Source organism: Taudactylus pleione, unplaced genomic scaffold (assembly GCF_031769625.1).
Source record: "Taudactylus pleione unplaced genomic scaffold, aTauple2 ptg000647l, whole genome shotgun sequence".
Lineage (NCBI taxonomy): Eukaryota > Metazoa > Chordata > Amphibia > Anura > Myobatrachidae > Taudactylus > Taudactylus pleione.
The window spans coordinates 4,496,779-4,523,849 of record NW_028285049.1 but is presented as its reverse complement, the minus strand read 5'-3'; the positions used below and the strand labels follow the sequence as shown (position 1 = coordinate 4,523,849).

At 44.9% G+C, this 27,071-nt stretch overlaps 1 protein-coding gene across 1 annotated transcript in view; it reads left to right on the top strand.

Moving 5' to 3' along the window:
- Nucleotides 1-578: 578 nt before the first annotated feature.
- PLCXD3 (phosphatidylinositol specific phospholipase C X domain containing 3) overlaps nucleotides 579-27,071 on the top strand; it is a 107,618-nt gene continuing 81,125 nt past the window's right edge. Inside the window, exon 1 of the mRNA XM_088455237.1 lies at nucleotides 579-696. Within this exon, the coding sequence (XP_088311363.1) occupies nucleotides 594-696 (103 nt within the window). The 5' untranslated portion in view covers nucleotides 579-593. The remainder of the gene's footprint in view (nucleotides 697-27,071) is intronic.

The following is a 27,071-nucleotide window of genomic DNA, read 5'->3' as shown; positions in this document are numbered from 1 at the left end:
GCATGTGTGTAATGTGCATTTACAGCAATATTATACTATGCATGCCAGGTATAGGCTATATATGAGCTATATAGCAGGTATTGCACACAGCCATAATGTAGGATGCACTGTGAAGGAAAGCTACAGAGTAATGGTGATGGGGAATAAGCATGTGTGTAATGTGCATTTACAGCAATATTATACTATGCATGCCAGGTATAGGCTATATATGAGCTATATAGCAGGTATTGCACACAGCCATAATGTAGGATGCACTGTGAAGGAAAGCTACAGAGTAATGGTGATGGGGAATAAGCATGTGTGTAATGTGCATTTACAGCAATATTATACTATGCATGCCAGGTATAGGCTATAGGCTATAGATGAGCTATAGAGCAGAGCCTGCACACGGCCACTATGCACCCAGCACCATGGACAGGGGTACGCTACTGAGTGATAATGATGGGGAATTAGCATGTGTGTGTGCGCCAGCATCCTGTGGGTGTGGTGCAGAGAGCAGGCTAGACTCCGGAGCAAACACTGCAAGCCGAAGGAACCAGGCAGGCAGAAGAGTCAGACAGACAGCAGAGCCAGGGAGAGAACGAGAGAGCACAATGGCTTCATCCCAAGGGAAGAGCGACATGCAATACGCTGAGTGGATGGCAAATTTGCCAGAGAGGATCTATAGGGTCCCACTTACAAGTTTAGCTATCCCAGGTAGGTCCTTGCAATGCTTCCCACTTCGTATTCTGCAACTTTGTCTCACCCCTGACTGTCACCGCAGTAGAGGATGTGATCTTGCTAAATGATTATTGTGCCCTTCACAGTCTGCTGTCTATAGATGCAGGAGGCTCTATATCTATATATGCCTATAATGTGATTGCAATACTATTAGATACTGCCAACATCGTTCTGTATGAAGTACCTGAAATGCACCTTTATATAGTACTATGATTTTCTCACTCCTATAGACTGCATTGCACGTGGTTACAGGAGCCAGTACACAGGTATTTGGATGGGGGAATTAGGCAGCATGTGCTTTATTTTTGGAGTATCACCTGGTCTGGTCTCCCACTATAGCTGATTTTTGGTTTTGTTGGTCCTTTGTCCTCAGATCTGCAAGGGCTCTTTGCACCAGTTGTGTGATTGTGTCTGTATGATGCTTTGGAGAGATGAAGCAGAGGAGAGTAAAGGGCTGCCACATGATTTGGACTAGAGTGTGATTCATATAAAGCACCTTCTAAGTTGAGTGACATTCTCATAATGCCTCTGCAAAGTCATATATATATATACTATTGTGTTATAGCATTACATTTTCTGCCAAGCGAATAAACCTGCAGTTTGTGTGACATGAGTCCTGTCTCCTGTGTGCTGGGCTGAGCTCACATAACGATTTTTGCTGCACCTTCAGACTGTCTGTGAATCATTAATATTCTCCTCAAGTCTCAGCTAAATTGAAGTTACACACAGCTCCATGTTAGTCCGTAAGCAAAGGTTGCATTACAAGAAAGAGGCTCTGGCTTTGGTGTATTGGGTCAAGCATGAGCAAGGTAAATAGATCTGACTCCAGTGGCTGCACATTGGGTATTTATTTCTAAGTACAAAAAAATCCCATACGATATGAAAATGAATCCAACACAGCCCAGGATCCTTGGGGTTCATAACACTCTGCAAAAAAGTCTTCCTGAAATCTGAAATCAACAATTTATGGCTGAAGAATAAATTTATGTGAAGCTGTTGCCTTGGGCTTTATTGCACTCTGTGTAGTCCTTCCAGTGACTTGCACACTAGCAGCGAATCGCTGACTAATTTGTAGGATAGTGAAGGTTACGCTAGATTACTTGGGGTTTTTCTTATACAGTCTTAGGTGTTAACCAGTTAGCTGCTATTGATTGGGGAATAATGGATTTTTAATGTATGTCTGAGCATTATTACACATACATTATAGATGGCAGGAAGGAGATATTTGCATTATAATATGGGTTATTGCTTTGTGTTTTTAGGTTTTTCTTTTTATAGTAGACAGTTTCATTATATAATCCTCACTTGGCTGTTTTGTGATTTTAATCCTGGCAAATGCAATACAGACGCATTTGTACCCAAGGAGCACTGAATACAGTATCTGTTTCTGGAAGTCTGCTGTTAGGAGTCAGATGTACTGTCTGGCATAGATTAAAAGGAGATCTGCCAGCTAAAACAGGCAAAGATTGCATTTTAAATTAGCAGAATCTAAGAATGAATAAACCAAATGGAATAAGCTGAGTAGCTATATGAAAGCCATAAAAATAAACACACTGGTATATCATGTTAAAACCCCAGAGAGATGGAATTATACCCCTTTTACACACAGTGCAAAAACCCGGGATTTTGCACATGAACCCACATTGACCCGGGTTTTTGCTATGTATAAATGCAAATGACCCGGGTCAAAGTCCCAGGTCCACGATCCTGCTCTGTACCATGGTCAGGGACTGAGACCAGGGAAATTCACAGGTTGATAAACCCGTGTTATTTCCCGGGTTGTCAGACCCCTTTCACACTGCCATGAAATAACCCGATACTGCACATGAACGCGCAGCAACCCGGGTTACTGCGCAGTGTGAAAGGGGTCAGTTGAAATAACCCGGGTCGAGAGACCCGGCATTTCAACTCGGGTAGCTAGCAGGGTTGAAGACAAGTTCAACCCGGCTTGCGGTGCGGTGTGAACGGGTAACCCGGGTCGAGGTCCCGTTCACTGTATAGGGAGAGCCAGCACTTGGAGATGAGATCATCTCCAAGCGAAGGCTCAGCAGCCATGGCGCCAGTCTGAAAGGGGGCTCAGGCGGGTTGCACCCGGGATCCACGTGTGCACAAATCCCGGGTGCGACCAGCCAAATGCGATGTGTAAAGGGTGGGCACTGAAACTTTGCTAATCGTTGTGTGTTAAAGAAAATGTGTGTGTATATATATATATATATATATATATATATATATAATATATATATTTAACAACATTATGTTAAATAAAATCCAAGAAAAATAGCTCGCCTAACTTTTTATAAGATAAGGTGGGATAAAGACATCCTCTTATACTTAATAAATATGGTATTTTTATAGACATACTAGCTCACCTAGAGGTCACTTCCCATGCCTCCCGATGTGCCCCCCTATTTGTGTACACTCCTAAGGAATATGGATTGTAATTATAATGTTATTAATAATACTTTTATTTCCAAACTGTAAAATAATCCATGTTATGCGCTGTCATTTTTATTGTCATTTAGCTATATTTATGTGATAAGCAATAACTATATCCAAAATAATTAATCATTCATGTCTACTTTCTTTACTGTCATCATTCATTATTAAAATTTTGATACTTTACAACAATCAGAACCAGATGTATTGGGTAAGAGAAAAAAATGGGAACAATGTATTCTTGTTTAACATTGTATTCACGGAAAGATAATTGTTGTTTATTAAATATATGGTGATAAGCTTGATAAGCGTGATGCTCTGAAATAACAGCTGGAAGATGCAGATGCTGATTTATTTATTTACGGTAACATTACTAACTGATTGTAAGATGCAGATTTTTCTCTCTGCTTTCTCTGGGACAATAACTAACATGATAATGACTGAATGCCTTTCTTGACCACCAGCCTATACCAAAGTGTCATACAGTTATATTAATATGCAATATATGCAAAACTTTCTGGAACTTAGAAAAAGGATATCTGTGATAAAGCTGTGACCATGGAGATACCGTTTATTCCTATGCACTGCAGATTTAGTAATAGGCATTTTAGGGAACATTTAGAACCTAATATTGCTGATAATAGTTAATGATTTCTTGAGCTCAGCCGGTGCCATTGCTGCCATTAGGGAAACTCTGGCAGTGGCCTAGATAATCAATATTCTGGGGCTCCCTAAAAACTGAGGTCCTGATTCTGAGTCACACGGAATGCCGATGTCGATGGAGTTTATAGATTTTTTCGTTACTGCGCATGATTCTAAATCGCAACGTGCATGCCTCCTGATTGTGTTCCCAAAGAGTTGTAGTTGTGATTTCAAATCTGCACACACTAAGGGATTTGAGGTGGTGACAGTGAGGTGACTAAACAGATGCACTTATGAGCATGTTCAGGCCTGTAAAGAGCCGGCCAGGGCCCCAGTAATATAGGGGGTGTGGCCTAATAGTGGGAGGCGTGCTCAGCGGCAGCAGCCTCCCTGACCCCACTGCAGCCCAGCACACAGCAGCGCGTGCTAAGCTGTAAAGACACAGGCTGCTGATAAGGTAAAATGGAGGGTGAGGGAGGGGGCAGTGGTGGACCCGGGCTCCCACCGGGCCCTTCCATCATGCCCGGGCATGGATTATTAGTACCTGCTCCCCCTCTCTCAGCGCCCCTGGGCATGTTATGGGAGTGTCGCGGTGTGTCACTGAAGTGTCAGTGTACTCGGATGTCCACATTGGAGGCTATACTCAGAAGGAAAATCTGCATCTGCTATAGGGCTGGTGCAAGTTTTGATGGTGCTACCGATGGTGGAGTCTAAAGACACATAAGATGGTAATAAAGCATCTACCGACAGCGAAAGTGGGCGTCTCAGACCTTGCGCATTCATACTCACCGCTGTACACCAGGGAAGGGCGACCGCCTTCGGGTCAGGCCCTGAATGAGTGATATGTCGCCATACCATAGTTGCCTACTCTCCCTGTAGGCAAGGCCTTGTAGGCCGGCCTGCACTGTGTTATAAACCTCACTTCTGTCTTGGTATCTGCAGTGCCAATTCATTAAAGAGACTGGATTCTACTATGATTAAGTGTGGTCACCGTGCGGGCGCAGCCAGAATTTCATTTATTTAGTTGTACAAATGATTGTACAACTCCTGGGATAACGTGTTGCTGTGATTATTTAATTTCTCCATGCAGATAGGGAAGCTCCTCTGTTTGGAGTCTTTGTACGTCCGTTCCTCACGATTTTTCGGGGAACCGCCCACCTCCTAGTGAAGCGGGCAGGATGGGGAGATTTTCCAAGCAATTTGCGGGTCCGTAGGAAGGGGGCGTGGCTAAATAAAGCAAATTGCAACATTTAGCCGCGCCCCCTCCTCACAGGCTTTCCTGTAAAGGGGGCAAGCCTAATGATGGCTATAGTCACACTCCGCCCCCTGAAAATGACAGCAGCCAGGTCCCCTCCTGGAAAGGTGCAGCAAAAAGTCGGTAAGTATGCGGCATACATTGCTCAATAAAAGACAGAATGGACGTTTTTGCCCATATGCAGAGTTGTACACATATGGAGATGGGTCTGTGCATGTAGCATCTGCACCTGGTTTGCTGCTAGGTATGATTATTAGTGTGCACTTGCACACGCCTCCAACAGACGTATTCACATTTGCATAGCCAGCATTTGCCCAAACATGCCCTAGCTCAGTGGTCAGGGAACAGGGGTAAATTACCCCACATGGGGTAAAAATTAATTTCCTGGGGGTAATGGACGGACAGCCGGGCATGCAAATGAATCATTCTATAATATAGAATGATTCATATGCATGCCAGGCTGTGCCGCAGGGAGACTTTAAGCCGGACAACCGCTGAGATGTTATTACCAGCGGGCGCCCGGCTCCTTCCCTGCAGCGCTGCATTAGCCGGAGGCTGGAGTTCTCTTCTGAACTCCAGCTTCCGGCTCTCTCCATGCGCACTATGGGAGAGACGGCATGATGTCTCTCCCATAGTTCCGAGGAGCAGCCGGGGCGGACAGGACGGCGGCGGATGCAGGAGCGGGAATTAAGGTAAGTGTTTTTTTTTTGTACAAGCGACACTACAGGGCCATTATATGGGGGCACTACTACAGGGGCTTTATATGGGGGCACTACTATAGGGGTATAACTATGGGGGCACTACTACAGGGGCATTATATGGGGGCATTACTACGGGGACATAACTATGGGGGCACTACTACAGGGGCATTATATGGGGCGCTACTACAGGGGCATTATATGGGGGCACTACTACAGGGGCATTTTAAGGGGGCACTATTACCAGGGCATAACTATGAGGGCACTACTACAGGGGCATTATATGGGGGCACTACTACAGGGGCATTATATTAGGGCACTACTACAGGGGCATAACTATGGGGGCACTACTACAGTGGCATTATATGGGGGCACTACTACAGGGGCATAACTATGGAGGCACTACTACAGGGGCATTATATGGGGGCACTACTACAGGGGCATTATAAGGGGGCACTACTACCGGGGCATAACTATGAGGGCACTACTACAGGGGCATTATATGGGGGCACTACTACAGGGGCATTATATGAGGGCACTTCTACAGGGGCATAACTATGGGGGCACTACTACAGGGGCATTATATGGGGGCACTACTACAGGGGCATAACTATGGGGGCACTACTACAGGGGCATTATATGGGGCACTGCTACAGGGGCATAACTATGGGGGTTCTACTACAGGGGCATAACTATAGGGGCACTACTACAGGGGCATAACTATGGGGGTTCTACTACAGGGGCATAACTATGGGGGCACTACTACAGGGGCATAACTATGGGGGCACTATTATATGATTTCCTTCCTTTCAAATCAAGGGGGTAACATCGGCGTATCTAAATATATTTTGGGGTAAAAGGTAAAAAAATTCCCCGACCCCTGCCCTAGCTGAACCTTCCCTTTTTGAGTTTTGGACTGCACTGCAGCCCCACCCCTGGAACCACCACTGCATTTGACTCTGCTTTACCCATCTTGCGTGCACCCATTTTCGGAGCATGAAATGTGCGAATTCACCCAAGATACAACCAATGTTCCACAATAAAATGATAGGAGCTGATTGGATGGTGCTTTATCTCTCTCCTCTTTTTCTCTCACCAAGCTTTGATAAATAACCCCCTTAGTGTTTTTATTTTTCCCTTGCAAATGTTGGCCTTCCATATCTTTCCTTTTCTCTCTTGCAAAGCTGTAACATTTTTTTATTTTAATTATAGAGGTGAACCCCCTTCCCGTAATAAAATGTCATATTTGCGACACCCACAGTTTTCGAGTGCCAACAAAGGAAAAGTGACCTTTATCAGCAGCAGCAGAGGGGTGATTCTTGGGAAGTGCTGGTGAGTTTCTTGGGGATCCTCAGGGTTCAGTCAGTTGAAGAGAGAGATACCTGATGTGCCTAGATTACCAGAATTATAGTTCAGATAAATTGCCATTATCATTTTACATGGGAGCTGAGCACCAGTACTGGGGCCCACATCCTGATCCTAATGTCTTTCTAAGCTATTAACATGTATCACATAGTCAGTTAAGCAACTGAAATGCCTGCTAAATGTCTCTTCCAAAATCACTTTTGACCTGTGGAGGATTTAACTAGGGGCTGGAGGGCTATAGGACCCAAGTACAATACGCCATCCCCCAGGAGACAGAGGCCCTGATTCAGAGCCGGACGCTCTTTCAGAACGCTCGCTCTGAATCAGGACGTTTTTTTTTGGAGCCGGCTTCCTGGCCGCTCGCTAAGCTGTGGGTGACTACCCACAGCTTTTGCGAGCGGCCAGGTGATGGTCGCGATGGTCACGACCATCGGGCTTGCAACGAGACCCTTGTGGTAGGGTCTCGTTCCCACAAGCCCCAATGAGCTTCCTGCTCTAATAGAGCAGGAAGCTCAACTACTGAGACATCACGAGTGATGTCAGTAGGGCTGTCCTCAAACGGCAGGCGTTTGGCCTCTGTTTGGCCAGCCACCCCTCCTCCCCGCCTACAAAACGGGGCGAGCTGTCGATCAACATCGACCCGTTTTGTTGTGAGCCCCGGAGTGAGTGATTTCTCGCTCGCTCCGGGGCTCGCGTGCGCAATGATCGGCCATCGACCCGCTTGCGTGCGCATAGCGCTTGCAGCGGGGCGGGTCTGAATCAGGCCCAGAGAGCCTTATGGCAGTAGAAGGGATTTCCTATTAGAAGCATTCCCTGCTAATCACAGCAGGACAAGCAGCCCCAGGGGGAGGTGCTTTCTCCAAATGAGAGACCAATAAGAATAGCGTTTTCCCTTTGTAGGCTTGTCTTTTATTCAGTGACTGTAATGCTTGTTTTAAACCAGGCGTTTTCAGAGAATGCCACTTTATCGCTTTCTGACAGATCACATGGGACACGTAGAAGCTTCGGTTGGGAAACACAGTTTCCCTCCTTTAAGGAGAGATTCTTCAGTTGGTTTCAGCTGTGACACATGTACAGTATGCCTCTACACAAAGGGAGGGACTGTAGACTGGGAAGATACTGGACTCAGGCGTGCTAGATGAGGCATGTGTGGAACATGCTTCTGGGTTTGTTGAAAATGAGAAGGAGAAAGACGTCATACGTTTTCCCAATGACACAATCCTTCCTCTAGGACCCACTACCAAGCCATTGTTTATAAAATAAATATCACACATAAATTAGACTGGGAGATTAATTCTGGGGCAAGATGGGTAAATGACACAATTCAGCATGTAAGATCTCATGAAGGTCCCTCTACCCTCTTAAGCTGCATACACACGTAAAGATTTTCTGTCAAACCATCCAACTAGTTGATTGGTTGGAATGAAAATCTGGTAAGGAATGGGAGTAACTGATGATCAGCAATTCGCTCCTAAATGAGAGAAAACAGATGAAAATGGTCGGTCAGACAAGTTTGTTAAATGTTTGATCTAAATAATTTGTTTAAACAACAGTTTTTGTCCATTTTCCGGCGTTTGGGAGCAAATTGCTGATTGTCATTTGCTTTCATACCTTACCAGATTTTCATTCCAACCAATGAACTAGTTGGATGGTTGGACAGAAAATCTTTACGTGTGTATGCACCTTAAGTCTCCCTCTATCCTTGCCAGCAGTTTTCCTTGTTTTTTGTCTCCTTGTCCCCTTCAGCAACTCCGAAACTGTTTGCTCCCCCATGCGATGGGTACAGGATCATTGATGAACAGTTGCTTGCTCATACAGGCAACAAGAGGTTGACTTACAGTTGCTCCTATACTTGTCCTTCCCTTGTCGGTAGATTTATTGTAACGTCTTATTTTCATTCTATTTACTAATGCGATGGTTAGCCGTTATGTATTGTACTTGTACTGTGCTATTTGTTTTTATGTATTGCCCCATGTGCAGTGCTATATAGACTATAGTGGTAATTACTAATGCGATGGTTAGCCGTTATGTATTGTACTTGTACTGTGCTATTTGTTTGTATGTATTGCCCCATGTGCAGTGCTATATAGACTATAGTGGTGCCTAATAAACAAAATAGCATAATAACAATAATAATATCCTGCATTTATTTCAGAATACTTCCAGTGATCAAATGGAAAAGGGAAAATGTGACTAAATACTTTATATTGCCTTTTCATTTGCTAAATGTCTCTTATATGCATGATATGTTACTGTTTATTAGGTTTTTGGTGTTACAAAAAAAATTGTGGTACTGTAGTACACATGTGAGCTTCACTTAACATAGGCATTCAGTGATGTTTAATAAATGCTTTTCTAAGCCGCTATGTCTTCAGTGGTTTCAGCAGCTGGATTTAAAGTGCCAATAATATTAAATACAAAATAAGCTCGGTTTTGTATTTAGTATTATTGCCCATTTAAATCCAGTGGCTGAAGACGCGGCTGCTTTGAAAAGCGCCGCTGAGTAAATTTATCCCTAGGAGGCGAATAGGAATAAATCACGGAATTTCAAGTGTGTTTGCTGAATCTTCTAAATATATTCATATATCCTAAGGAAATGACTAAAACATCAAAACTGGTATTTTCAGTATGAAGAACGTAAGGTGGAATACCCAGAGAAGTCATCCAGCCACAAATCATTTCACTAGGACATTTCAACACAAATTATTCTTTACAATTCATTCACCACAATGACCCTCAAAGTGGATCTTCCAAGGTTGCAATTTATGATTCACTTAGATGCATCTAAGTAGAAAATATGACTTGCTAGGGACATCTTTCTCAGTTGGAAAAATACAGGATTTCTAAACAAGAAGCCATTATTTTATTCATGTAGCTGAATTTTGGGCATACGTTTAGGAAGCCGGCGGCCGCAATACTGACCGCCGGCTTCCCGACTCCTCAATCCCGGCTAGGGTTACATGACAGGCATCTAAAATCTAGACGCCTGTCATTACCCCTACGCTGGGAGACCGGCACCCGGCATCCCGATCGAAGGGATGCCGGGCGCCGCGATCGGACAGCCGCGGGGGGGGGGGAGGGTATAGGTTTAGGGCTCCCGGGGGGGACTTAGGGTTAGGCACCCCCCTGGGAGGGTTACGGTTAGGCTAGGGGAAGGGGGGGTTAGAGTTAGGCAACCCCCGGGGGACTTAGGTTTAGGCAGCGGGGAAGGGGGGGTTAGGTTTAGGCACTTAGAGGGGCTTAGGGTTAGGCACTTGGGGGGAGGTTAGGGTTAGGCACCCCTAAGGTAGGGTTAGGGGGGTAGGCTAGGTTAGTTAGTACTTACCTGGGGATGATCGGCATTGGCATCATTTTTAATAGAACTTACCTCTTACTATCCTAAATCAGGTTGTTGATCCAGGAGGCCACTATGTAATTTTGGATGTAGTCATCCACAGTATTAAATTTAGACTCATAAACGTGTATGCTCCTAACACAGATGCTTTTTCTCTTTGTTTAGTGCTTTGCTTCAACTTCTGGCCCAACAGGACAATTTCCCATTAATAGTTGGTGGAGACTTTAACACCGTATTGGACCCTCTTCTTAATAAATCTCCACCAGCTGTTAGACCACTCTCCCCAACCTGGGGCACTATGCCTACTATAACCATGACTCTCAAATTATCTGACCCCCTGCAGACTGCTCAATTCCGCAGATAAGTCTTATACTTTCCATACAGCTGTTCACCAGTCCTTTTCGAGGCTAGATTATCTCTTGAGTTCTGATCCCCTGGTGGATGAACTGGTTTGTTCCTGCCTCCATGACATTCTTATTTCGGACCGAGCACCAGTTTCCCTCACTCTTGGATTCCCTCTCCCTTGGACTCCCTTAGTTGATTGCCTTTGGAGATTCCCATCTCATTTTACGGCATCTGATGATTTCAAGTAATTTCTCAATGCCTGCTGATCGTAATTTGTGGATGACAAAATTTGAGCATTGGGATTCTCCTGTTCTGTTTTGAGAATTCTCGAAGGCAGGCATGAGAGGCCATATAATCAGTCGCGTATAGTCAGGAGGCTGTGACTGTTTACCGTTCCCTTAGGGAGGAGGTGTCATTGACGTTTGAGGCTTAATCTTCCTCCCCGAGTGATAGAAAATTAGCTAGCTCCACAGTATGTCCCCAATGTAATCCAGGCCTTTATGGCTTTTGATTAGGATAATCTGAGTAATAAACTGCTCCTACATAGCCCTGTGACTAAAAAGGGACCTATTCATCAACACTAAAATAACGTTTTTAAGGACATTTTCCTTAATTACCATTATTTTAGTATTCATGAAGACAATTAACACAGGAGATATCACTGACATCTCCTGGTTAAGTCCCCCTGTGTTAGTTTCCACACTCCCCATACATTAGAACATTAGTATGGGGATATGGAAATTAGGCTATTCATCAAATTCCGAAAATTAGGTGTTACTATACGTTACTCTCAGGTGGCGTATAGCAAGTTACACTTACCTGCTGTCAGCTGGGCAGGTCTTCCGCCGGCTCCCTCCGTCACTCTGGTCGCTTCCCAGGCTCCGTCTGCTGAGCTGACACTGTGTTCTCCCGGCAGAACACAGTAAAGTTTAGAAAAAAGAAACGTCAACGTCATCACAGCAGACAGAGCCTGAGGCGGCTGCAGCGGCCAGGTAAGTGGGGGACAGGGAGGTGAGTGGAAGGGGGAGTTGGGGGCAACAGAATTAGCGCAGCAGTAGGCAGTGCTACGCATGCGCTGCATTTACGGATGTAAAAGTAGCACTGATTACAGCTGCGGTAAGTTAGAGCAGATAGGGAAAAGTATCTATTTCCCAAAAAGTTGTCATCGCAAAAATGACAGCTTTTCGGAATAGAAATGTATAGGGATGAGGAATTGTGAATTCCTCCGGTAATTAGGTAGAACTCCATGCGAGTTCTAAACCTAATTACCTCCAGATAATTTTTAGATATGATGAATAGGCCCCTATATCTTACTTCTATGTTTTCTCAAGGCAGCTTGTAGGAGGCCAATCCCGGGCTTTTTTTCAATCCTGGTATTGGTTTAAAAAAAAAAAAAAGCCCCCCTCCCAGACCCCATAGTTACTTACCGGCAGGGCTTGAAGCAGCGGCGGGGCTTGCGGCAGGTATGGTCCAGCCGGTGTCAGGCTGCGTAGCGTGACCTCGCATCACGCTGTGCACAGTGCCAGCCGGGGGAAGGGGGAGCCGAGAAGCGTCTGAGCACTCCACTAGAGCTGTTCAGTGCTGCCCGGCCTCCCTAGCAGCCTGTTGACCACAAATCATACTTGCCTACTTTTGAAAATTAGTTTCAGGAATATTATAGTCGTTGGTAGTATGTGCCATCGAGGGGGTGTGCCATGCTCCACCCAAAGGGCATGTCTAGCTTTACACATGGGCGTATATATTGCTACTCAGGGGGTGGGGTGCCAGCAATAATGGAAGATCAGGATTGGATACTGCGGAATGCAGGTCCTTGGGGTTGTGGGTAAGAGTCGCTGCTGTCCAGTTGCTGTGTGTGGGCTGTTGTCTCACTGCTGTTGCAGCGGTGCAGGATGTGTATAGTCTTCTCATCTCAATATAATAATAATACCACATATAGTATGTGCTGGGAGCTGTTTTATTACACCTCATATAGCACTAAAATCCCCTCTCCTCTGTATAATAGTACCCCATTTCAGTGTGTGCTGGGAGCTGTGTTCCCTCCCTTCATATATCACTATATAGTCCTCTATATTGTAAATAATAAAAATAATGCCCCATGTCAGTGTGTCCTGGGGGGTGATGGTTAATACGGACTCCCTCAACTAAACCATCTCAGGCCAGTGAGCAGTCTCCACAGTGTGTTACTCACCGGTTCCTCATGACTCCGGATCTCACTGCTCCGTCAGTTATAGTGTGGCTGCTGCCATAGAGGAGGAAGCAGGTCCTGCAGCATTGTGAACAGGAGCCACCAGAGAGGAAAGGTAACCATATGATATGAGAAGCGCTTGCAAAACAAAAAATGGTGTATATCTGTATGTTGTCTTGTGGTAGTTAAAATATCTTTTGGTCCATTGGCTTTTTAAATTTTGTAATTTTATTACTGTTTAAGCAGTGGTGAACGTCCCTCGACATGTAGCGTCTAATCACATCTCCTCCCCTTCAGTCATATTTCAAAATATAGTTGTAGTTGGGAATCGAACCTGTTACTTTATGCTTCGCAAATCAGACAGCTTACCAATGAGCCATCTGCTATTTCAAGGGAACACTGTGAATTCTAACTATATTAAGCTACTTCACATTCTTATTAATCTAAAATATAGTCTTATCTAGGATTTGAACTTAGCACCTCATGCATTGCAGTCAGTCACCTTATCAATTGAGCCACCTGCTACTACAGTGAAATCCTGTGAATTCTAACGATATCAAACTATTTCACATTCTCCATAATCTAAAATACAGTCATGCCTGGGATTCAAACTGCAATGGAAAGGAATGTTCCCAGAGTGACAAGAAACAGTGGCGTGTCATGTTGACACCCCCCCATTTTCATGTGGCCACGCCCCTTGCGGCATGTAGCCACGCCCATTTTTTGGCACAGTTGGGGGGGGCGTCATTTTTCATCTTGCCCTGGGTGCCAATTACCCTAGTTACGCCTCTGCTGTTAACTTTTCATTGTTAATTCTATACAGAATGTATTTATTGTAACAGTTGATTGATCTTCCACGCTTAAATAAAAAAAAAGAAAGAAAGAAAAGGTAATTCAAAATTAATCAACAAAAACTTTTCTGTAATACATCCTATAGTTACCATAAAAGGTATTCCAAATAAATACTTCCCCAACGTAAGTCACGGAACCCTGCAGTTCAATTACTATTGAAGATTCCAAAATGAATGTAAAACCATAGAAATTATTTAAAAAATGGCAACAAATGTTAATATAAAATAGTTCAGCCCCAATAAACATCAAACGTATATGTACATATATATATATATATATATATATATATATCAATGTCTCTCTATATATATATATGTATATATATTTATATATAATAAAAATATATGTGGTTATATACACTTTATAGACAAAAGTAATTGGACTGTGACAGCAAATAGATCAGCAAGATTTTATTGACGTCAGTACTTTGTAGGTCCACCACGTGTAGTGATTACTGCAGACACCCTTCTTGGCAAACTGTCCACAAGTTCCAGGATAACAGCAGGCGGTATGTTTTGCCATTCTGCCTTAAGTACAGTGACCAACTGTCACACTAAAGAAGGTCGACCTGTCACTCCAATTTGTCCCAGAGGTTCTCAATAGGGTTAAGATCTGGACTCTGAGCTGGCCAGTCCATCCAGGTTACCCAATTTTCTGTATACCAGTCCAGCGTTGCCCTGGAACTAGACAGATGGCATTGTTGTCCTAATGAAAACATTTGTTGTTTCCGTAGTTCTGCAAGTACATGGGCCTCCCTACGAAGTGCTCTTGTGAAAACATTAGTGGCCATTTGCAACTCTTGTGCAATGGTATGCATGGGACTATTTTACTTAAGCAGGGGTGTCCAATCACTTTTGTCTACATATATATATATATATATATATATATATATATAAAATCAGATGTCCTGACTCACTGACTGACTAACTCATCAACGCCCAGTCCAAACCCCTGGATCTAGAAACATGAAAATCGTGGAGTATATGCCTTCCATGACGTAGGTGTCCACTAAGAAGGGCTTTTTTTTGAAAATTCTACTCCTAAGGGGGTGTATAGTGGTAGAATGTTTCTCCACCTGTGCAATGTCCTGACTGACTGACTCATCGTGGCTGTAGCACAGTTCATATTCTAACACCAACTGTCATCCCAAGTGCTGCCAAACATCATTGGCAGTTGGTGTGGTTCCCCCATTTGAATAGTGAGGGAATGGAATGTGTTACTACAAAGATGAGAGAGGAAAATGTGTTACAACAGCAGTGAGGAGAATGTGTTACTATAGAGGTGAAGGAGTGGAATATGTTACTACACAGATAAGGAAAGGGAATGCGTTACTAGAGAGGTGAGGAAAGGGAATGTATTGCTACACAGATATGGGAAGGGAATGTGTTACTACACAGGTGAGGGAGAGGAATGTGATACTACACAGGTGAGGGAGGGGAATGTGTTACTACACAGGTGAGGGGAAGGGAATGTCAAATGTGTTACTATGGGGTGAAGGAGGGGAATGTGTTACAACACAGGCGAGGGAGGGGAATTTGTTACTACAGGGGTGAGCAGGGGTAATGTGTTACTCCAGAGGTGATGTAGGGGAATAAGTTACTATAGGTGTGAGTGAGGGTAATGTGTTAATTTGGTGTGAGGGAGGGATTGTATTTCTACACAGGTGAGGGAGAGGAAAGTTGAATGTGTTACAACACAGGCAAGGGAGGGTAATGTATTACTACGGAGGTGAGGGAGTGGAATGTGTTAGTACACACGTGGGGAGGGTAATGTCTTACTATAGCAGTGAGGGAGGGAATGCATATAGTAGATTTGTGGCCGACTTGTATGTGACTGCGAATCAGCCCCACGTTGAGAAGGTGAGGGGTGGCCTAGCATTGCCAGGGCCCTTTCACTGCAGGTCCTACAGTAGCTATAAGTAAGCGTTTGCATTGTTAATCAATAAATGCAGAGCCAGCCCTAGGCATAGGCATTCTAAGCAAATGCCTAGGGGCGACTGGAATGCCTAGGGGCATTCCAGGGCTCTGCCGATGCCCTTCACCCCCAGTGTTCGCAAGTACGCGCTATAGCGCGTATTTTACCCGATATTGGGCACTGGGGACTCACTTTTTTAAAGAACCTGGGGACGCGCTGTGCTGTGGCCAATCCTTGACAGCTGGCTGCAGCACAGCGCGTCCCCCTGTAGAGACAGACATAACGCTGTCTGTTAGAGCAGCCAATGAAAGTCAGATAGACTCTCATTGGCTGCTGCTGTGGAAAGCCGTGCTGGGATCAAGTGTCTGATCCCAGCATCAGCACAGTGTCCATGCCCACTGCTGGGACACTGTTTGTTCCCAGCGCCGGGTAAGCCACCGCGGCTGGTACCTGGTGAAGGGACCGCCTGGTCCCTTCCACCAGTGGCAGCAAGAGAAGCTTGGCTCCGGGCGCGAGCTGAGTGGAGCTCGCTGCCTGGAAGCCAAGTAGCGGCGGCGGTGGTTTGGCACTGGCCGCGAGCTTTTGACTCGCGGTCTAGCAGCCAATAGGAGGCAGACGTGACGAGCCAATCGCGGCTCATCACGTTATAGCCCCGCCCACTTGCGGCTTCTTGAATAGACGCTGCTGAGCGGGAACGTTCAGTTTGTCGGAAGAGGGGAGGAATGAAGACCTCCCGAAGACAAGTGAAGAGTGGCGCGGCACAAGAGGCCAGAAGACGGCGTGATCAAGAAGGAAGAGGTGGCGCTGCTGGCCAGGACGGGCCTGCGGCAGAAGACTGAAGCTGAGGACCGGAGAGGACTGTGGGGGTGGAAAGTAAAAGAGCTATTGAAGCTCCTCCCCGCAGCCACTTCCACCGTGGGCCACCATTATTTACCCCTCCCTAGACCACCAGGGTTGTCGGGCACTAGGCCCGTGGCATAAATTCAGGCAATAGGCCTGTAGGTATATAGGCAGGCACAAGGCCCAGGCTACATAGGGGGCATTAGGCCCAATTGAAGGAATCTGCTCCCCCCAAATAGGTGTGTGACCTGGGCATTAGGCCCAGGTCACTAAAGGGCAAATAGGTGGATCCCCAGTAGTTGACCCACCAATTTGCCCTTTAGTGATCTGAGCCTAATGCCCAGGTCACTCCTATTTAAGGGGCAGCTACCTCCACTGCATAGGGGGTTTGAGAGGCATATGGGGGACTCCTGGGAGCACTGCAGAGGGGAACTATTACGGGGGGCACTGTAGAGGGGGCTACCACGGGGGGCACTGCAGAGGGGGGCTACCACTGGGGGCACTGCAGATGGGGGCTACTACTGGGGGCACTGCAGAGGGGGACTACTACTGGGGGCACTGCAGAGGGGGACTACTACTGGGGGCACTGCAGAGGGGGACTACTACTGGGGGCACTGCAGAGGGGGACTACTACTGGGGGCACTGCATATGGGGACTAAAGGGCATACATGTGTGGCATCATTTGTAAGGAGTATTACTGCATGTCATAATGTGTAAGGGCTGGGCATTGCTGTGTGGCATAATGTGTAAAGACCGGGCATTAATGTGTGGCATAATGTGTAAAGGCTGGGCATTTCACTGTGGCATAATGTGTAAAGGCTGGGCATTGCTGTGTGGCATAATGTGTAAAGACCGGGCATTAATGTGTGGCATGTGTGAAGGCTGGGCATTGCTGTGTGGCATAATGTGTAAAGAGCATTAATGTGCTTCATAATGTGTAAAGACCGGGCATTTATCCTTTGATATATATGCTTATTACCTAAAGCGTTATTCATAGGCTAACCATACTATCACTTTAAAACAGGACAAATGAGTTAATTACAAAGGTTCTGTGACTGGCTGACTTCATGCCTGGATTTCACCTGGTTTAATGAGCCACAGGACCTGTGTAATCCATGAGTGTCCCAGTTTAAAGTGATGATATGGTAAGCCTACTTATTCACTATGGGTTTTGTGAACAGAAAAGTCATATTACCTGAAAGATCGTGGAGACATTAAACCATGCATTTAAGGGGTTTGTGGGGATATCTGATGCTATTTGGGGTATCAGATGGGCATTTTAGGGGGATGTGGGGAGGTCTGAGAGGCATATGGGGAGCTCTACAGCATAAATTATGATGGGATCCAGAAATGGTCAGACAGGACCCCATTTTTTTAAAGTGGTGGGTCCCTAGGAACCACAAATTTTGTCACTCACCGCTACACCATCCCCCAGAGCTGGGGGAGCACTGGGGTTAAGTACCCCCGGGCCCCCCTGTGAGGGCCCCCCGCCAGAGATCGGATCTCTACAGTGATCCGATCACCAGCGCTGCGCACACGTCGCGCAGCGCACCTGCTTGACGGTCACACCCGCCGGGGCCACAGAGAGGTACTGGGCAACTGAGCGATGGCTCAGCTGTCCAATGGCTTGTGCAGCCTGCGGCTCAGTGACTGGCAGGCTGCAGGAAGAAGGGGGCGGGAGGAAGGAAGCTGTTTGTCCTCTGAAGAGAGGAACGTGGCCATGCAGTCTGCCGGCTAGAGAAAGTAAGTCAGGCAGCTTTTATTTTTTTTTTACTAATTAAATTTGAAGGCACTGGGACCTGTGTGTGTGTGTGTGTGTGTGTGTGTGTGTGTGTGTGTGTGTGTGTGTATATAATATGTATGTATATTTATAGGATATGTATGCATGTGTACAATACATTTGTGTGTACATGTATATGTGTATATATACAATATATATATATATATACACACACAATATATATATATATATATATATATATATATGGGATCAGTATGGTATGCCGGCGGCTGAATAGAAGGAAGCTCGATCACTGAAGACCCCGACAGAGGAGATAAATACCCTCCCCCTCTCCCCCCCTCCCTTAGTGATGCCTAACCCTGACCTCCCCTTTCCTGCACCCTAAACTAACCCAACCCTCCCAGGGGGTGCCTAACCCTAACACCCTTCCCTGTAGCCTAACCCTAATACACTCCAGGGGGTGCCTATCCCTAATCTACCCCCCGGGAGTTCCTAAATCTAACCCCCCATTCTGGGGAAACTTAACATACTTACCCAGGTATGGACGTTAGGGGTTCTTGCATCAGTATATGGACAGCTGGCATCCCATCTGCCAGCAATATAACTACATCAGCCAGTGGCGTAAGTTCATCTCATTTAGTGACCCCCTACCCCACATATTTACAGCCCTAAGAGGAGTGAATATATTGTGGGTGATGGAGGAGGTGCCCCTTCAGTGCTGGCGCCCGGCGGCAGGTGCCTCCATTGTCTCCCATACTTCTGCCCCTGACATCCGCATATAAATACTTAGATTGCTGGTGGGATTATCTGCTAGGGGGCACCAGTCAAAATTTTGCGTAGGGCGCCAAATTACCTAGGGCCGGCTCTTGAGTAAATGCGTGTTTTTAAATATCAGTAGATCCATAAGTAAAATTGGGGTTTGTTCACTTATAGTTGCTTTGAATGAAAGATATGATTTAAAAAAAAAATGTTTTACACATTTATGAAAAACATCCTAAACATGAGTAGTGTACGGAGAGAGAATACAGTAAATGAAAGGGTAAAACCCATTTCTTAGCAGGAGTACAGATTGTAAAGATTTTTGTACTTATAAGTAAAAGAAGGAAAAACCAGGTTAGGCTACAGGTACTGTAAGGAAAAATGTGAAGTTATTTAATAGTCTCTTCATGTCATATAAGAACATTAAATATAGAGTGAAGTATTGGCATGCGAGAAAAACGAGAGTATATCTGTCCCATCCAATCCTAACAAATATCCTGCTTACATTTTTTCTTTATTTTCTGGGTATAATAAAAGATCAAACCCCCCAGAAGCAGAGACCAGCCGCAGAAAGTAAAGTGCCACAATGTAAAGAAATACTAATGATCTAAGTATTGTATTCTTCCTCACGTGCTGCACATTTCAACTCCCTTTATGTCTTTTGCAAATCAAGACCAAAGGCTAATATTGTGGCTTCCCTTCTATTAAGCAGCAACATTTTACATTTTGATTTTTTCTTTATACATTTGTGTAATCCACACATTAATGTACTTCCTGTATAGCATTCGTTACTCGAGACGGAATAAAATGAAACCTTTATGAAAGTAATGGCCAAGTTCTGATTCTCTAAAAGGCTTGGGCAGGGGTGTAGCCAGAACTTTGTGGGCCCCATAGCAACATTTTTAAGGGGCCCTTGTCCCAATGCTTTCCGAGAGTCACCTTTCTCTGCAGCGGTTGTTCATTTAATGAACTATAGTAGTGCCCTGGTTGATGTTATGCCCCTTAGTAGTGTAGTGTTTCATTTTATGCCCCATGGTACTGTAGTTTCCTAGTTCATCTTATGCCTCATTGTAGTGCCCTAGTTCACATTATGCCACACAGTAACCCAGTGACCCCAGTTCATATTATGCCACACTGTGATCTCAGGGCCTGATTCAGAGACAGACGCTCTGAAAGAGCGCTCGCTCTGAATCAGGGCTGTTTTTTTTTGTCCGGCCTCCTGGCCGCTCACATTGCTGTGGGTGGTCACGCGAGGGGCTTGTGACGAGACCCTTGTGGTAGGGTCTCGTGGCCGCAAGCCCCAGAGAGCATCTGGCTCTAGTAGAGCTGGAAGCTCTACCACTGACATCACTGGTGATGTCAGTGGGGCCGCCCACAAACGGCAGGCGTTCACATGGGAACGCCTCCATTTGTGAAGCCACCCCCTTGCCACGCCTACAAAACAGGGCGAACTGTCGATCAACATCGACAGCCGCCCCTTTTGTAGTGAGCCACGGAGCAAGAGAATTTCTCTCTCGCTCCGGGGCTTGCACACGCGCAGTGTGGCCACTGCGTGTGCGCAGAGCACACCATCGACCCGCTCGCGAGCGCTCATGCGCTTGCGAGCGGGTCTGAATCAGGCTCTCACTTCACATTATTCCACACAGTGCTCCCAGTTCATATTATGCCACTCTGTAGTGCCCCAGTTCGTATTGGTAGACATCTATATGACCTGGGTGAAGATGAACTAGGACAGCGAAACCTCTGGGGCCCATAGCAATGGCACCCCCTGCAGACCTGCACCCATTCTCGCTATGCACATGGGCTTGTGGAATCCTGCTAAATCGTGTATGTATCTAAATCTGAGCAATATCCACCCCCATAACTATTGGAATATACCATCCCATACAATGAAATATCATTTTTTAATTAAAAACCTTAATGGCTTATGTCGGCTATGTACCACTAGGCAGTGCAATAACAAACTAAGGGCTCTATTTAATACAATCTGCATATTGAATGCAGATTGTAGTGTGATATTACAGAGTGAATTCGCATTGCGAATTCAGTCAATATCACAGGGATTTACTACAAATCCCTTGCAGGGACAGAGCTTGCGATAAAGCTCTGTCCCTGCAAATCCCCTTTGGAGCCTTATCACGGTATTTTCACAAAAAATACCATGATTAAGTGCCCGCGCATGCGCCGACCGGTCACCGCTGCTACCCCCCCGGCACTAAGAACCGCCCCCCAGCGCTAAGCCCCACCCCCGCAATCACGGACCCCCCGCGACCCCCCCTCCCTTAATTACACTTACCTGCATGCTCCGGGCCTCCGGTGATGTTCTCCATTCCTCCGGTCAGGTGATCTCCCATACTGCACTGGGGCCCGATCACCTGATGACCGGACAGCAGTGTACTATGGGAGACCAGCTGACCGGAAGGGAGTAATCACCAGAGGCCCGATCACCGGTCCCTGGAGTCAGGTAAGTGAATCTTTTTTTTTACTATTTTTTTTTTTCTTCTTTTTACAGTAATCAGCTTGCGGTCTGTTTAGACCAGACAGCTGATTACAGGGACCTACTCCCGGCTCTGCTCTCCCCGTTAGAGAAGGGCAGGAGGCCGGTAACCGGGGGAGACCCTGGATAACGCTACCTCCAGGTGGCGTCATTATCACAGGACTTTCCCCAATATTTTTTCACATTTTATTTTTAGTAACTTTGGTCGGATCACATTTCTCATTACAGTTATGGGAAATGCGATCTGCTTTACTAAAAATAAGTGATACTTAGCGGTTGGAGTATAATTTTACGAATTCTACTCCAATTGCCCTTTAGTAACTATAGGTGATACTAAAATAATGTGAAAAGAGTGTGAAAACACCCTTTTTCACTTTATTTTAGTCAAAATAATGTTAATAAATAGAGCCCAAAGGGGGAGATATATCAAGGATTCTAAAGAGTGCAGTAGTGGACAAGTAGAGGAGTTGCCAGTAGCAACCATCAGCTTTGTTCAAGCATTTATCAAGTACAGTCTATAAAACAATAGGTAGAAGCTGATTGGTTGCTATCGGCAAGTTCTCCACTTGTCTACTTCTCCGCTCTTTTGAAGACTTCATACATCTCCAACTTAAACTTTAACATATAATGACTCAGACAACAAGAGCTGGCCATAAATTTGATTATCAATTTATTGGTAATAAATAACTATAACTAGTATGGTGGTAAGGAGAAATCAAGCAGATCATAGCCTCACACTGTGGCCCTGCAATCCAGCAGCAGACACCCATACACCCAACGGTGCCAACAATGATTTCCGCCTACTGCCTCATATTATGCCTAATGGATGACCCACCTGGCAAAGTGGTGTCGCTGACCTCCGGTTAAGGTCTATAGTCAGACATATTCCTTCTGAAGAGAGTGTGCTACTGCTATCATGGCATCATTTGTAATCTGGTGCCGACTCATGCTGCCAGGAAGAAACATAGGAGGGAGGGGAGGGGGGGGAGTGCATGCCAACCAGGCACAGACTCTGAGGGGAAATTCAAATGTTTGTGCCAGCAGCTCTGCCTAATGGGCGCCAGACGGAGAAATTCAATTTCCAGCGTTACTGCTCACACCATCCTGAGGTGGCGAGCAGAATTGTGCGAAAAGCCCATGGTTTGGGCGCCCTAGATGGATTACGTGGCTAAATCCTGTCCATTTGGGTGTGACATGCACAATAAAACATTGGGTGCCCAAAAACAATTTAATATTTCCCCTTAATTTCCCTGCACTTTAGGTGATTGAAAAACAATTCAATTGCCCCCTAATATAGGATCCCTGACTCAAAACCCCTCCCATCCCATTGTAGCGTTGCCATATTTCAAAAATTCAGGACGCAGTCTCGGGGATCCCGCTGGCGCAGTCAATTTGGACCGTTCAGGGCCTCATTTATCAATGAGTTTTATCATTATTCGGTGAGTTTTAAAACTTGATGATAATAATGGTGCTCCAGCCAATCAGCTCCTAACTGTCATCTGTTTGAAAAATGACGGGAGCTGATTGGGTGCGACTGAGTCTGAATCTGTGTAAAAAGGGCTCCTATACTAGCGGCTGCGTCTTTTCCTCACGACAAATCCTGTTGTGCTTTATCCGCGACTTTGCATGTGTGTTGTACCAATTCCTGAGCAACTGCAAAATGTAGAGACAAATGTGGCTATGCCCCTTAGACAGGCTTGCTTACCCTCCCGATTTGGCCGGGAGCCTCCCGATTTTCGGGTGTTGCTCCCGGCCCCCTGGAAAGGCAGGCAAGCCTCCCGACATTCCCCAACCCTCCCAACCTCCCCCCAGAATCCACTAGAGATCCTCACAGCAGGGGGTGGGGATTGGTGACATGATTCGACGCTGAATCGCATCATCGTGGCCCCACCCCTGCTTCACAGTGCCGAAAATAACGCCATTGTGAAGAGGGGGTGGGGCCATGAAGACGCAACCGCGCGGCCTCGTCCCCGGCTCCGTCCCCAACATGTCACAGCTGTCCGGACACGCCCCCCGCTGTTAGCCGACAATCAGGAAGGAGGGAGCTGATTGTCGGCAAGTATGCCCTTAGATGGACACAGCGAGCACTTAGGCCAGGAGCACTAAAATAAATGATATGAGGGTACACAACAGACAGGCAAGTCCCGAGTCAGGGGGAAGGGGTAGGCAGTGCTGGACGTTCATTGGACCCAATCAAAACAAAAGACTTTGAAAGTAAACCATCAACGATGCGAAAACATTGCAAATTCATCATATATGGCATAATATTGAACATTAGAACAAATCATTGATGGTTCCAATGTTTCATCATTCAGTTATCGGAGGGGGGCAGCCCAGGGGTGCCGGGCCCATCTCCCCTCTTACCCCCGTAGGGGCCACACCACCCCTGCCATGGCTATAGTTCCGCCGCTGCCGTCTGCATCATCAATACATATATTTCTCAATGTTTTATCATTTTAGATTCCAATGACATTGTCGTCATTTTTGGCTTCCTGCTATACAGAGTGGTTCAGTGTGTATTGAGCACATGGCTGAAAGGTATGAACGGAACAAAATGTGTATCTCTTGCAATTAATGCCTCCAAAAAATACAATTACAAATGGAAATTGAAAACTCGCTTTCTGCTTACTTTTTTTTTCATACCTCAGAAGTTGATAATGGTAAATTAATTTGGCTTATAAGGATTCTGCTAGACAGTAACGGTTCAGTGCAGGACATAATTATCTTTCTTATGCTGGAAGAAAAAGTTTAAAAGTATCTCAATTATCAAAAAAAACCTCCACTAAGAATAGAATAATTTATTTGACTTGACATTGCTTTGTGCTAGTAAGTCAGAACGATGTGTAGGCAGTATTAGAATAATGATTACACTGTGTTCTTCATACCTTTTTTCTCATATGTATTGTCCTGCAGTACTACAGCCATGGCCAAAAGTTTTGAGAATGACACAAGTATTGGTGTTCACAAAGTTTGCTGCTTCAGTGTTTTTAGACCTTTTTGTCAGATGTTACTATGGTTTACTGAAGTAAAAGTGGAAGTGTCAAAGGCTTTTATTGACAATTACATTAAGTTTATGCAAAGTTTCAATATTTGCAGTGTTGACCCTTTTTTTTTTCAAGACCTCTGCAATTCTCCCTGGCAATCTGTCAATCAAATTCTGGGCCACATACTGACTGATGGCCGCCCATTCTTGCCTAATCAATGCTTGGAGTTTGTCAGAATTTGTGGGTTTTTGTTTGTCCACCCGCCTCTTGAGTATTGACCACAAGTTCTCAATGGGATTAAGGTCTAGGGAGTTTCCTGGCCATGATGATGAATAATTTTTTCTATTGATGGCTAAGAGTCAATGGTCCTTGCACATCGATGAACTAGTGGGAGCCTATTTTTTTTTTCCAGACGGGACAGAGCTTAGCCCTGCCCCTGACACCACTAAGCCCCAACCCTGTTTTTTAATTGGCCCACCATTCTTCCCCCCGCAGCAGTGGCCAACGATTCAACGAATCATTGATGGTTCACCATAGATGGTTTGTGTGCCATCGATGTTAACCACCAATGGACCCATCGATGGTAAACATTGATGGACACCCCACCGATGGCCATCTAACCTCTACTATTACTGCAGTTCCTCTGTTATAACAATTCATCCTGTGGGCCGACCATGTGGGACTGTTCTCATGTGATCATTTAGAGCCAATCAGTTGGAAGCTGGCACTCTTCTTTATTTTCGTATCACAGAATGTATATCGGGTGCATGCATTTCACAGTGCAAGGAATCTTCACTTTATTACTATTACACAAGAATGTTTTAAGTATCTAGCTAACTTCAGGCAGACAGGTAAACAGGTCCATTTAGAAGACACAAGAAGGCATTCAATGGGGTATATTTACTAACGTGCTGGTTTTTAGAAGTGGAGATGTTGCCCATAGCAACCAATCAGATTCTGTTTCACATCTATCTAGCACCTTCTACAAGATAATAGCTAAAATCTGACTGGTTGCTATGGGCAACATCTCCACTTCTAAAAACTTGCACGTTAGTAAATATACCCCAAAGATTTATAAAACTGCCCCATTGCACTTGTGATTGATATTTGTGTACTTTACACCATATTCACTATACCGTATCATATACTGTATATATTCATCCAATTTACAGTACTTCTAGATGTACTTAATTTAACTTCACATAATAATGATATTGCAATTTATTTATTTTTATTTAATATTTTTCATTTGTTTTATTTAATTTTTTTTTTTTTCTTTTTACATAGCCCTCGCCCTGAGATTTTTATTGCACTATTGTGTATTTTGCGAACATGGACCAGTTTAACCACTGTTTATTGTTTTCATCTCAATACCACGTGCAAGTTAATTCTTTAGCTATCAGTCAAACATTTTCAACCTATTTAAAAGGCATCAGTCAAAGGCATTCTGGAACAAAAAATCACCTACGCAGACAACGGAAATCTTTTTACTTTCTATGGGGAAAATACTATATTTGTATTTAATGGAGCCATTACTTTCTATGTGGAGCCTACTGTCATTCAAATCAGCAGGGAAAGAACGGTCATTGAAGTCAATTGAGCAGTTGTCGCCGTAGCGAGGAAAGTAATTTTTATTCGTCTGTGTTTTGTTTTTATTACAGTGTTTGCAGGTGGATTTTTTTGTTTCTCATAGAAACGTTAGTCCCTCCTCATTTTCCTTCACCCTCCTCACTCTCCTGCTTTTCACTTGATCTGCATTATCAAAAACAAACATTTCGCTTGCCATATGGTTCAGTATATGTGTATGCAGAACACTGGCAATTTTAACTATTTCATTCAATCGCCCAGTAAAAGGTAATCTGTGCCATTTAAAGCTATGCCTACGCCATGTGATTTTCCGCGCACTTGCGCGGCACAGTACGCCACACTGCAGGAGCATTCGCAAGAATGCAATCCTATGGATTTCCAGTACAAAAGCAGCACACGTACCCGCTAGCGGACACTTATTCCAGCCATGCGTGCTGCGATTTGCCCCAGAAGCTGCAAGGATACAAGAGGACACATCTGTATAAAACTGAGTGGTAATGTTACTTTTACAATTTTTAAATGGGCCCCAAATTGTGACATTAACTCTCGGATTCTGTGTTCTGTATGCTGAAACTAGGATGCAAACACCACTCTAATTACATTCTGTGAAATCCACTATATTTTGTGGCACATTAAAATTATAATTCAGGAACTCAACTACCATAATAAATCATGCATGCCTACACTGTAATTATCCATTTGTGTTCATGTGTGGAATGCATAGTAATATATATTTATTAGACTCAAACAGCTACAGCCCCTATAATTTGGAACCTTATATAGCTGTCAGGTTCTTCATCACATCATTATGGAGCCCTGGTAGAATGGAGACATCATGTGAATTAAGTCTACCCCCCATTTCATATTCAGAATTATGCGTTTCCCAGCAAGAACAAAGGATCAAGGTGAGAGCCTTT